Source organism: Brassica oleracea, chromosome C5 (assembly GCF_000695525.1).
Source record: "Brassica oleracea var. oleracea cultivar TO1000 chromosome C5, BOL, whole genome shotgun sequence".
NCBI lineage: Eukaryota > Viridiplantae > Streptophyta > Magnoliopsida > Brassicales > Brassicaceae > Brassica > Brassica oleracea.
Window position 1 is genome coordinate 42602261 of NC_027752.1, and position 13100 is coordinate 42615360.

The following is a 13100-nucleotide window of genomic DNA, read 5'->3' on the forward strand; positions in this document are numbered from 1 at the left end:
TCAAGAGCCGGTTCTTAGTTTTTTAGTTAAAAGTTAAGAGACGGTTTCTTATATTCCGCTAAGAACCTCATCCTAAGAACCTCTCATTAATCATGCTCTCGAGGCTTTCTTGCTAAAGCGTTCTTTTTATGCACTGAACAACAGTTTCAGACATTGTTTAGCTGAGTGAAATTGGTTTTGTTTTGGGTTGAACTCAAGTTTAGTTTTCTAGCCAAAAAATCAATAAAAATGTTATAGATCTTTTATACTTTTATGTTTTGTCTCCTTATATAATAGCAAGCTAAACATATAACCCAAGATAAAATTCCAATAGAATATTGACTTTATGAAACTAGTTCGAATTAGACATCACTAGAAGTGTACAAAATTTTAACAAGCTTGTGTTATAACATGTAACTCCCTTCCTTATAAACCCTAAAGTGATCCAAATGATTTAAGAAAAACAAATTCCATGTAATAGATCTTTAGTCTTTTATTTCTGGATAATAATAATATGAAGTTCTCATCCAACAAGAGAATTTTTTTGTCCTGAAAAGTAGATTCAATATAGTGGTTTCCTAAAGTAAAAAATGAAACTAACTTCAGTTATAACAAATTAACGACACGTTTCTGTAAAACACACTTTAGAAAAAAAAAGGAGGTGCAAATAAGAAAGTTAGGAATATGAAATTTGTATTCACCCAGTTGGATCTTAGCTTTTATTTATCTTAATTTGTTCTCATATTAAATTAAGTGGGTGTGATTGTAATGCGACTTTTGGACGAATTTGTACAAAAGAAGTTTTGGGTCCACTTCACCCCAGCTAGCAAAATGTTGATTTTGACACATTAGTGATAATATAGAAAATTAATGAATTAAAATGCTGATCATCCAACTTTTTTTTTTTGTTTTTTTTTGCTTTAGATCATCCAACTATTATGATTAACAATCTGTAAAACATGTTTTAAATATATATATATATATATATATATGTTATCTTTAGATGCAATTATGTTAGTACTGAATTACTAATAGATCGAGTTTCACTAAGTTACGTATATCTGGATGAAATGAAACGAAGATGGATAATCTTTGAACGAATTATTGTGCTGCGCTCGTCTTTTTCTTTATATGTTGATTAAAATATACATGATCACATATACTTTTCAAAGAAAGTGATCTTCGGTCAAGTAAGTAATTCAACTAACACACAAGAGGACAAGATGTTGCTTGTGTTGCCTACACACTTTAGAGAAAATGGGACAAAAGTCTACACCTGATTATTATCGAAATCTTGAAAAGTTAGTATTTTCTTACGATCGACTCATTACAATTTTTAAAACACCTTAACCTTGTTTTAGCCGTATACTATTAATGAAAAAAATCGAATCAGAGCTATGTAATATGGTGTGGCCAATACATCATTTCTTATTTCAAATGTGCACTAAAATATTAATGATTAGCCAGTGAGAACACAATTTTAATACATTTTTAGTGGGGTTTAGAAATAAGAGAACACAAGAGTGGAAAAAGTAGAGGCCAACACTTCGCCACTAATCACATTGGTTTGGCCAACTCCATCATTAAAAAGTTAAAATCTCTCCACTGATCTAACTTTCTTAACCTCTCCCAAATCCACTGCATCTAATCATACATATTTTAAAATCATTTCATATGCTTATCATACTAATCAAGTAATGGATTCAACCATTTACCAATAATCGCTTAAATACCTCAATAAACACATATATTATATGCACTATACATGGTCTTGTAGATACTGAACTTCGAAAGTTATGAATCAAGTTGAATGAGCAGTTTGATCACCAATTGCATCCTACAATTTTGATACAAAAAGTTCCAATGCTAAGTTATGTTTTGATATACCTCTTTCTATGGAATATTTTGTTGAATAAAAATCTAAGTAGATATCATTTTTGTAGTTAACTATACAAATCAAAAACTAAAGGTAAGATACAACAGTAGTATAGTATAGATAATTGATTGAAAATTAGTAACCGAGGAAGATTCATATGGTTAGTGCCTTGTTGGTTGTCGAAATCATGTGGAAGCGAACAAAAATCTGACAGCGCAAAAAGACTGGTCGAACGATACTTTTCCATGAAACTTTCATTCAATTCATTTCTTATTTTCTTATTTTCTTAATTTCTATTTACATTTTTTGCGTGTGCATATAGTTTTTTTTTGTTTCAAAATAAGACTTTATACAATTCCTCCTAAGAACATACAATGCTGTATGAATTATTTTCGAGGAAGGACCCACTAATTTAAGATCCATTTTGTTACTTATCCAATAGATAAAGAACCGAAAGAAAATAAATATATTTGTAAGTTGGATGCAAAGTGGAAACATGTCCAAGTGTGCTCCTTTTTACCGACCCAAAAACTATATTAAGTCTGGGTGGTCGGTTTATAAATGTTTTGCTTTCTAGTCTTAATTTGTTAGCATTTACTATAAAACTAACATAATGTTTTATACAATATTTTTTTGAATCTATGATACGAAAGTCATACATCTATCTATCATCGGTGCAGCAAAAATAATCGACCAAAAATAGCGTGCAACTGAAAAACTTTAAGCAAAAAAAAATACAAAAAAATAAAGGATATTGCATGTTGTCATACTGTCATGCACCCAAAACGTTGGGGCCATAATTTTTTTAACCGTAATATTACTGTTTAACACATTATTTTCTTATTAGCTGCTAAAAATTCTTACCCAACAAATGATAACTAATTAAAGACAAAATGGTAGACAGAGATTAATAGGTGGTAAATGATATATACATGGCTATAAATTGAACTATGAGGAATCAATTCTTATAATAATATTAATATTGACTGTATCACTTACACATATATCTTATCTCTCTTTGTTTCTCTTAAAAACATCTCTTATCTCTAGTGTCTCGTCTTAGTATCGATCAATGCCTGTAAAGAATGATTCTAATTCACAAAGAACACACCTTCTGCTCGCTATATGCGAGACCTTGATGGTCTCTTGGTTCAATATTACAATATTCCATCTTCTAAATCATTTCACTGACATATCTTTTAGATAATCAAAAGTTTAATTTGAGTGCTTTCTACTAAAAAGCCATAACTCGTCAGCGAATTTTAAATGATAAAAATACTGGAGATTTATTTTTATTCCAGCTAGTATAGTCGATTTTCTGTTTTTGTTTTAATAAATAGTACAATCGAAACCAACCTTTAAGTTGTGTGGATGAGATAAAAACAGACAAGGTGGAGCCGTTGAATTATGATACGAGAAACATAAACATGTTTGAACTTTTACCAAAAAAAAAAATTGAAATGGTTGTAAAGTAGTTGAATTGCATTTATTAATTGCAAACTTATAACTCCAAAGGCAAAATGACTGCCGAATGAGGGCATCTCCTCACGTGAAGTCGGCCACCACCAATCCATATTCCAATAATTGATATAATTTCACAAACCAAATACTAGTAGTATTGTTGTTATTTATCAGACTGTATTACTTTAGTTAAGAAATATACACATGCGTATTCAAATATGAACTGAGATGGTAGAAACGAAGTATTTAAAACATTCTATAATAAGTCTAGGGTTTGTGTAGAGTCTATAATAAGTCTAGGGCTTATATTAAAATATATATGTGTTGCGATAAGAAGTCCGACTTGTGAGGAGGTTAACAAGGCGAAATAACACATGATTTTTGAACATACAATTTAAAAGTATAACTCCTAACTAGAATAGGTACACACCAAAATGTATGCATCTTATAGTCCACTAATATATTACATGTAAAGGCACAAATAGAATAGGTATATACAATCACTTGCTTGTCATCTGACATTCAATTGCTGTAAAACTTACCTAAATTTATGTATGCGTCCATCTTTTTAATTTCTCGTCGTTTATTTCACGATGTACTGAGTTAGACTTAGACATGACTTGGTTTTGAACACTTTCTATGCACACACCATGTCTAGTTGCTTTGGTATTGTTGCATCTGTGGACATGTTCTTAATACATAAAAGCCTCAAGGGCGACTACAAATCCAATTATCTTTACTACTTGATCTTTGATTAACCTTCAAAATGAGGATTTGAAGGTGGTTACTCCAACCATAAATTTTCAAAAAAAAATCTTTAAAATTTTATTTATATGCATTATAGTCATTAGAGTAATATTTATAAAAAAAAGTAACTATAAAGACAGAAAAAAAAAAGATAGTCTGAGGTTGTGAATAGTGAAATTAACATCAAAATTCGAGGTTTCATTATTCACAACTTCAAAATTTGAAGATTTGAAATTGAGTTGGAGATGCTGTAATGTTAATGTTAGAACGTTAGTTTCTTGACGAAAATATATAGTGGTATAATATATATGAGTTATAATTTATAAGATAACAGTCAGACCCAAACAATAAATAGCATGGCACTCGTAACAAAGACACATGAATGAATGGCCCCGACACGATACTCGACCTCCAAATCTTCATATTAATTTCTCTCGTTCAAGATATGTCTGTACCATCTACATCAAGATCAAAATTTCAAATATTATAGGATTAACTCAACCTAGTGGAGAAGTAACTACACCACGTATTAAAATCAGTTCTATATATGCGCAGTTATTTTTTCCCTTACGTACTACCCCTGGCGTACTACAAACCATTTATTGATGTTGATAATTGATTATACGAATATAAATCGACAAAATCATTTATTGATAAAGAGTAATTTACCTTTATGTTTATGTCCACGTGTTGTTGAAAAAAATAAAATGTACTGCTCCGAATTTTGTTTTCTGATTTCTTGATCAATGTAACGTCTATTTAGATCATGCCCATGTTTGACAAAAAAAAAAGAAGAAGATCATGCCCATGAATGTTATATCGAGGCTGGCATACATATCATACCATGCAGTTAATTGAAAATATTGATTTAACGCATAGTGATTTAAAATTTAAGACTATATATTGATATGTATAGTCTAGTGTTTCACACTTTCATCACTGGTTTGTACTCTAATGATGTTAATGCATCACCATTATAATGTAAAATCTGGTAATTATGTATGCATAACAACCACAAAAGTTAAGATGAAGATCTTTTAGTTTATGCATTTTCGGGATTCACTAGAATTTTAGCGTAGTTTTATGACATTTTATTTTAGATACAGCACCACTAAATAATCCCTCAAGCCTACTCGATTATTGCCGATATATTTGACTTCCCATCAACAAATGGAGTTAAAAATTGACTAAAACGATCATCCACTTAAAAAACAAATGATCAGTTCTTATGATATTAACTTTATTCCAATCGTATTAAGTCGTTGTACATTTTAATGCAAAAATACAAAACAACGTTTTATTCTGCAATATATCATTTTCATAAACATAAACTGAGAGGCAAAACAGTCAGCTGGTCAACAAATACGAGCTGTTAGTTAGTAAAGAAGTTGTTCACACTTGAAAATTGTAGCCAAGTTTATAACGTTTCCTCTTTTAGCCGTAGTTGCACATATGCATACACACAACGTAATCATTTTAATAAACGAACTAGATTAAAGACTCGCGCCTTGCGCGAAATAAATATTGTATATATAAATTATTTTACATATTATATGTTCTTTTATATATTATAAAATAATATATATATTGGATAATGAAAAAACCAGTAACTATTATGTATATAATTAAATTGGTGTGAATACGTAAATAAATTTTATTAATCCAAACGATAATTTTTTCTATTTTCTATTTTATATAATTAAATTTACATAATATATACATAGATAAATAGTATATTTTTTAATATTGATATATTGTTAAATGATGTGTTCTAATTATTTGTATCATTTATAACAAAAAAAATAAATCGCTGATAACGAATTTTCATTGTGCAATGTTTTTGAAAGTTTTAGTAATTTATAATTTTTATAAACATTCAATGCAAATTTTAAATTTTAAATATTAAGTTGTCAGTATTTTTTCAAAGATTTTATCAGAAAAAATTGTTCAAAGCAAATTTTAAAATTAAAATCTTTATGTATTTTCTATGGTATATAGTTTAATTAAAAGATATTAATATATATATGAGACTTTCTACATACATGATTTTGTAATAATTTATATCTTTTTTTTTTGCATCGTAATTATTTATATCTTATGATAAAAAATAATTAAATCATGGATCATAAAAAAATTCAATGTAAAACTTTTTAAGAAGTTCAAAATATAACATATACGGAAAAATCTAAATTTTTATTATAATATATGAGACTTTCTACTTACATAATTTTGTAATAATTTGTATATTGTCATAAAAAAAAAAAAATCACGGATTATAAAAATTTCAATGTGAGACTTTTTAAAAAACTCAAAATATAACATATACGAAAACTCTAAATTTTTATTATATGGTTAATGTGATTGCTTAATTTATTTTAATAACTTAAAGTTAAACAAAAATGATAGAGAATACACTAATTTGTATCAAATCTTTATTATTCAAAATCATTAATTGTCATGTATATTTTAGTCACATTAGACAATTCCGTAAAATTTTATTCAAGAAAAGAATTGAGAATATTAATAATTAATTTATGGTTAGCTTAATCAAAAATTTATTATATATTTTGATGAACCGATCTATTTCTCGTATGAATCATTGTGGTGATGACACTTGGTTACCTCAAATGTTGTAATGCTTCTCTTTTAATATATAGAAGGAATTTATTATATATTTTGATGAACCGATCTATTTCTCTAATGATTCTAATAATTGTGGTGATGACACTTGGTTACCTCAAATGTTGTAATGTTTCTCTTTTAATATATAGGGGATCACCAGAGTTGTTCATATTGAACCGTGTTAGTTTTCTATAAAACTGAAAAAAAAAAAAAAATACAAGCTAAAAAAATGGCAAAGTTATACCAGCATTAGACCACACACACGGTATTTTCTCGGTTAATTTGTGTTCTTTTTGAATTGATCATTTAAATTTACTAAACACAAATTCATGTTTGAGTTATTCGATTATATCATTTTGCCATCTATACAACACGAATAACCACATTAGACGTTTTCAAACAACCTTTTTTATTAAAACGAAAAGTTACTATTAGTCAATACTTAACTCTATTAATCTCGTTTATTTATATCGCAAAAGCTAACGCACTCTATACATTATTATTTAATGAACAAAGATAAGTGATGGAATTCACTAATCTACCTACAGTACACGAGATCAAGGCAGATGACTCAACTTGCAACACACACCATTTAAAAAAAAAAAATGCACATAATCTAGAATTATATAATATTCTCTTTCAAACTTCAAACGTAATCGTATACTAACTAAGTATTTGACTAAATTATCAAAAAACCTAAGTATTTGACTAATCACGCAACAGTTAAGTTTCTACTATTTTAAATACGCATTGCATTTAACTTGTTGAGTTCACACCACATATTGCTGACTTAATACGTATTCAAAATATCAGTTACAAAAAAAAAAAAAATATAAATAAATTGACACTTGTCTTAAAATACTTCTAAACAAAACAAAACAAAATAATACTAATTTCGTTTCACAAATAAAATATAATATACAAATATAAATGTTAAAAAAACAGTTTCACAATAATAAAAATTTGTGTGTGTGTTTTAGTATAATTTTCAATAATAGTAAACTATATTTAAAAAATCAGTTTATTAAATTAATATTAGTTTAATTTTGTTAAAATTGATAATGTTAAAAACTGATAACATTATATATTTAATATAATGTTAAAAACTGATATATTTTTAACCACACAAACGTGGTGGTCAAGTGTTACGGTGAGTTTTGAAATGTGCTAAGTACCTTGGGTTCAAAACCTACTAAAACTAAGATTTACTCGTTTGTGTAGATTGGTGACATGAGTATCTAATTCTCATTGCGCAAGCTTCTAGAGGATTAGTCGGTTAGGTTTCGATCCACTGAACACTCCCGAGTTATAAAAAATATTTATTTTCTTTTTTTTAGATATTTTTTTGTTCAACAAAAAAATATTTTTTGGAATTTTCAAATATTTGTAATCAGTATTAATAAATTTTAAAAATACTAATTAAGAATATATGGAAATTAATTAAATATTATTAATTGATAACTATTCGAAATTGTATAGTAATTTAAGTAAACATGTTTATTATATTTTAATTTGTTACGAAAAAATATAAGGAAATATAACTTTTAGAAACAGAAAGAAATACAGAACAAATAAAAAAATACTTTAAATAATATATACATTTCGGGGGTGATTGGTAGTTGTTGTAGGTGTTATCCACAACCCTATTTATTTCTAAAGCACCAAATTCAGAGCAATCAAACTTTAAATTTTTTTTTGAAACCAAAGCTCTTGAAATAACCTACAGCTGTACAAGTGCTCTGCAAAGCCAAATATCCAAAGCAATTTTTTAGTGATTTCTATAAAATTCTACGGTAATAAAATCTAAAGCCACATCAAAAAGTTTACAGATTTTTGTCTACACCAAAATTTTTAAATCTACGGCCATTACCAATCAGACCCTTCATTTCTAATCACAAAAAGATCAACAATAAAAAGATTATATTACAAAACTAGAATAAAAGGGCATAACGAAGAAACGTGGACACATGGTTGCATACGAAGATACTTCTCTTCTAAAGATCCCCTTCATCTTTACTAGAATCTTTCCTGTTTCTCTAATCATATCCATAAACTAACTCTCTCTCTCTCTCTCTCATATATACAGTGATGATATGTACTTATATATATAAGCAACCCTGTTCGCTTCACTAAATTACAAAACCAGGAAAGAAGAAAAAAAAGTTTTTTTTCGCATTTCTCCTGTGATCTCTTTCTAATGGAGCAAGAACTACCTTTTAGTACCAGAACCAAGCCCAAGCTACTAAACCGACTCAACGCTTACGTCGGTTCAAGCCGAGTTGGCAAACGGTTCAAACTCGCCGAACGGAATTCAACTTTCACGACGGAGCTCCGCGCCGGTACGGCGACTTTTCTCACCATGGCCTACATCCTCGCCGTGAACGCCTCCATCTTATCTGACTCCGGCGGCACCTGCTCTGTTTCCGACTGCGTTCCCCTCTGCTCAAACCCAACGATCCCACCTTCCCAGTGTACCGGACCGGGTGTCCGACTCATCCAACCGGACGTAACGTGTAAATTCGACCCGGTTAACCCCGGTTACGCATCGTGCGTGGAAGGAATCCGAAAGGATCTAATCGTCGCCACCGTGGCGGCGTCTCTGATCGGGTGCGTGATCATGGGGCTGATGGCGAATCTCCCTCTAGCTCTAGCTCCGGGGATGGGAACAAACGCGTACTTCGCTTACACCGTCGTCGGTTTCCACGGATCCGGTTCAATCTCGTACCAAACCGCTCTCGCCGCGGTTTTCATCGAGGGATTAATATTCCTCTTCATCTCCGCCGTAGGCTTCAGAGCGAAGCTAGCGAAACTCGTCCCTAAACCGGTCAGAATCAGCTCCTCCGCCGGAATCGGACTCTTCCTCGCCTTCATCGGTTTACAGAACAATCAAGGACTCGGTTTAGTCGGTTACAGCCCTTCCACTCTCGTCACTCTCGCCGCGTGTCCAACCACGTCACGAGCTTCGTTAGCTCCCGTTATAACGTCGGCTAACGGAACCGTCAGTTTGATCCCCGGAGGATCCGTTTCGGGAGATATCATGTGCCTCCACGGACGCATGGAGAGTCCCACCTTCTGGCTAGGCATCGTCGGGTTCGTGATCATCGCCTACTGTCTGGTGAAGAACGTGAAAGGAGCGATGATCTACGGGATCGTCTTCGTAACGGCCGTCTCGTGGTTCCGTAACACCGAGGTAACGGCGTTTCCCAACAACCCCGCGGGAGACGCGGCTCACGAGTATTTCAAAAAGGTCGTTGACGTCCACGTCATCAAGCACACGGCGGGAGCGTTGAGCTTCTCGGGGATAAGCGAAGGGCATTTCTGGGAAGCGTTAGTGACTTTCCTCTACGTGGATATTTTGGACACGACGGGGACGCTCTACTCCATGGCGAGGTTCGCCGGGTTCGTCGACGAGAGGGGAGACTTCGCGGGGCAGTACTTCGCGTTCATGTCCGACGCGTCCGCGATCGTGATCGGATCGCTTCTCGGAACGTCTCCGGTGACGGTTTTTATAGAGTCGTCGACGGGGATACGGGAGGGAGGGAGGACGGGGCTGACGGCGATCACGGTGGCGGTTTATTTCTTACTGGCGATGTTCTTCACGCCGCTGCTGGCTTCGATTCCGGCGTGGGCGGTCGGGCCGCCGTTGATACTGGTGGGGGTGATGATGATGAAGTCGGTGACGGAGATCGATTGGGGGGATATGAGGGAGGCGATTCCGGCGTTCGTGACGATGATTATGATGCCGTTGACGTACTCGGTGGCGTACGGGTTGATCGGAGGGATAGGGACGTATGTGGTGTTGCATCTGTGGGATTGGGGAGAGGAAGGGATGGTGAGATTAGGGTTTTTGAAAAGGAAAGTTGAAGAAGAGGATAACAGCAATGGAGTTGCCAAAATTAGCGAGACTCATACGTCCGTTTAGTTTGTTTGTTTTTTTAATTCTTCTTTTTCACATTTTTGTTACTATTGATTTGTACAAGTGAGTGAGTGGATTGTTTATTTGTATCTCTTGTAGATTTTTAAATGGGAAAGTGTAAAAATGGGGGGAAATAATCTCGACAAGACTTTTCATGTTCAGAAAGAAAATTATATATTAGGATAGTACAGAAATAAATACTGTATATGAATACTCCAATAGTTAGTTTTGAAAATTATATAATGGAAAGTTGAGTTTTGGTTTTTGAAATGATTAGTTTTGGTTACTCCAATAGTAACAAAATCAAACATTCATATATGAATACTGACCTCCCAAGAAAAACATTCATATATGAATATTAGTGAGTACTAGTATTAGAGCATGATTAACTCGGAGTTCTTAGAGCAACTCTATCCATTAGAATTCCTAATGGGCTTTGATGATTAAATTAGTAGGTTTAAAGGTGATATGAGAAGTTAAGAACTTTGGTTAGTTGAAATAATTTTTTCTTCCTCTAATGAGAGAATCCAATGGAAAAACCCCATAGAGGTTCTTAAATATTTTTTTTTTAAAGTTGAATTATATGGATTTGATAACATAAAAATTTAAATAAAAATGACATAAAGCTAAAAATCAAAAGATACAACTACAAATCATAAAGCTATTCAACTCAACATCTGTCTAGTGATTAGGTTGTTTTGTATATAGTCATTTACCTCCAATTCTGAAGCTTTCTCATCAAGTACACTCATTGCTTCATCAGGTTGAAGCACTGTAAAATCAGGAACTCCACTCTGCAACACAGACAAATCAATAAGAATGAAATTCAAACCGAAGCAGCGCAGAAGTTTCTTGTTGTTACCTTGAACACGCTTGCTATAAGAGGAGCTCACTACAATTTCGTCAAAGGCACATTTAATCTATGGGAGCTCGATTTCAAGATCACTCCTGCTTATGCCTTCTCTTGAACATATACCTGCTGTTTTTCTCACAAAACAAAAAGCTTTGATTCATATTTTTCTTCTTTCTCATATGTTGATTCTGGTCTCAACTTCTTTTCTTGTTTCAAACTTTCAACTTTTGCTGCTTCTGTTTCGAAAAGATGTAAACAATAAAACTATCAACAACATTTGAATCTTTTTTAATTGCAATCAAGAAAGACCCATAAATATGGGGATTATATATCTCTGTGTGAATGAAAAAACTTCTCAGCATCATCTGCAAAAGAGAAGTTGAGAAACAGATTAATCATGTACTTACTACAAAAACCATCATACAAAGACTCTCATTAGAGTTTTTTTCACACATAAGTATAATGGGGGAATCAAAAAGAGTTACCCTTCGGTGTAATCAGACTGGAGAAGATCCATATATGTGTCCCATTTGTTCCCAATCACCTACGATTCATAAAGCTCGAAACTTTATCGTAATAAAGAAAAATTGTAATTCTAGAGACTATCAAAATTTCCTCTAATAAACGAAATTAAATGAGAAACAAACCTTTTCACAAGTAAAGCAACGAACTGGGATGATCATCGTCGAGGAACGATGTGATAAGCGACAGAGAGACGACGACCGTTGGTGGAGGATGAGGAGAGGTCGGCGGTGTCGAAGTCAGTGGGGATGAAAATGGTAGCAGAGAGAGGGATGCCGACTTGGTCTTCGACGGCGAAGAGGAAATCGGAGCGCAATCGCTGAAGTCGCCAAAAGGAGAGAGATACATTAATGAGGTCCAATACCAAACAGACACGTAAGGGTTCCTTACCAATTCTAAAGAGACCATTTTAAACAGCAGTTCTCTGTTTTTTCTGCCTTTTTCATTTATTTTTATTTATTTTTTTGCTTAAAACCTGTGCTAAGAAACACTGATGGAGGTGGTCTTAGGATGAGGTTTCTTAACTTCCGCTAAGAACCCCACTTTAAGAACTCCGGGCTAATCATGGTCTTAGGTATATAATCACAACTCAATTCTAACAAGAACTTCATTGAGAAGGAAGAAACCTTGGTCAGTGGCAGACTGGTAGGTTCAATACAGAACCAGGAAAAAAGAAGCAAAAACCAAGGGACGAGTACAAAATTACTCGTATGATGAGTGACGACTCGTGAAAGCTGGTAACAAAAGCCTAATATTTGACAGAACCAAAATGACTTATGTGTGTGTGTGATCACAGTTATAATTTAGTACTCGCAGAAGCACTTGCTGTGTTGACTCACTGCCATCTTCTTGATCTGCTTCCATATCATTATCTCTGTACCTTTGCAAAAGCAAATTGAATAGATTCAGATTAAGGTTCATTATATTACACATTTCACTCAGCTGTTAACTCTTCTAAAGCAAACACACGCTTTTAAGATTTGAGGAGGAATTTAAATTTACATGTCAATCAGGCTTATCTAATGGGCCAGAATCTAATAATGAAAGCCCATAAACGAAAAAGGCCCAATAGAAATAAAACATCGTTTTCGTCCGTGCGAAAGGTTTGTGTATTATTTGTAAAA

General features: G+C 32.8%; 1 protein-coding gene across 1 annotated transcript; it reads left to right on the forward strand.

Annotated features, from left to right (window-relative positions):
* The first annotated feature begins 8596 nt into the window (after window positions 1-8596).
* On the forward strand, window positions 8597-10871 carry LOC106343141 (adenine/guanine permease AZG1). Its single transcript, XM_013782277.1, has one exon. The coding sequence runs from the start codon at window positions 8883-8885 to the stop codon at window positions 10605-10607; it is 1725 nt and encodes a 574-aa protein (XP_013637731.1). The 5' UTR covers window positions 8597-8882; the 3' UTR covers window positions 10608-10871.
* Window positions 10872-13100: the final 2229 nt, after the last annotated feature.

What these genes read in the sequence shown, in the direction of transcription:
- LOC106343141 (XM_013782277.1), top strand. Translation starts at nt 8,883, where the DNA reads ATGGAGCAAGAACTACCTTTTAGTACCAGAACCAAGCCCAAGCTACTA.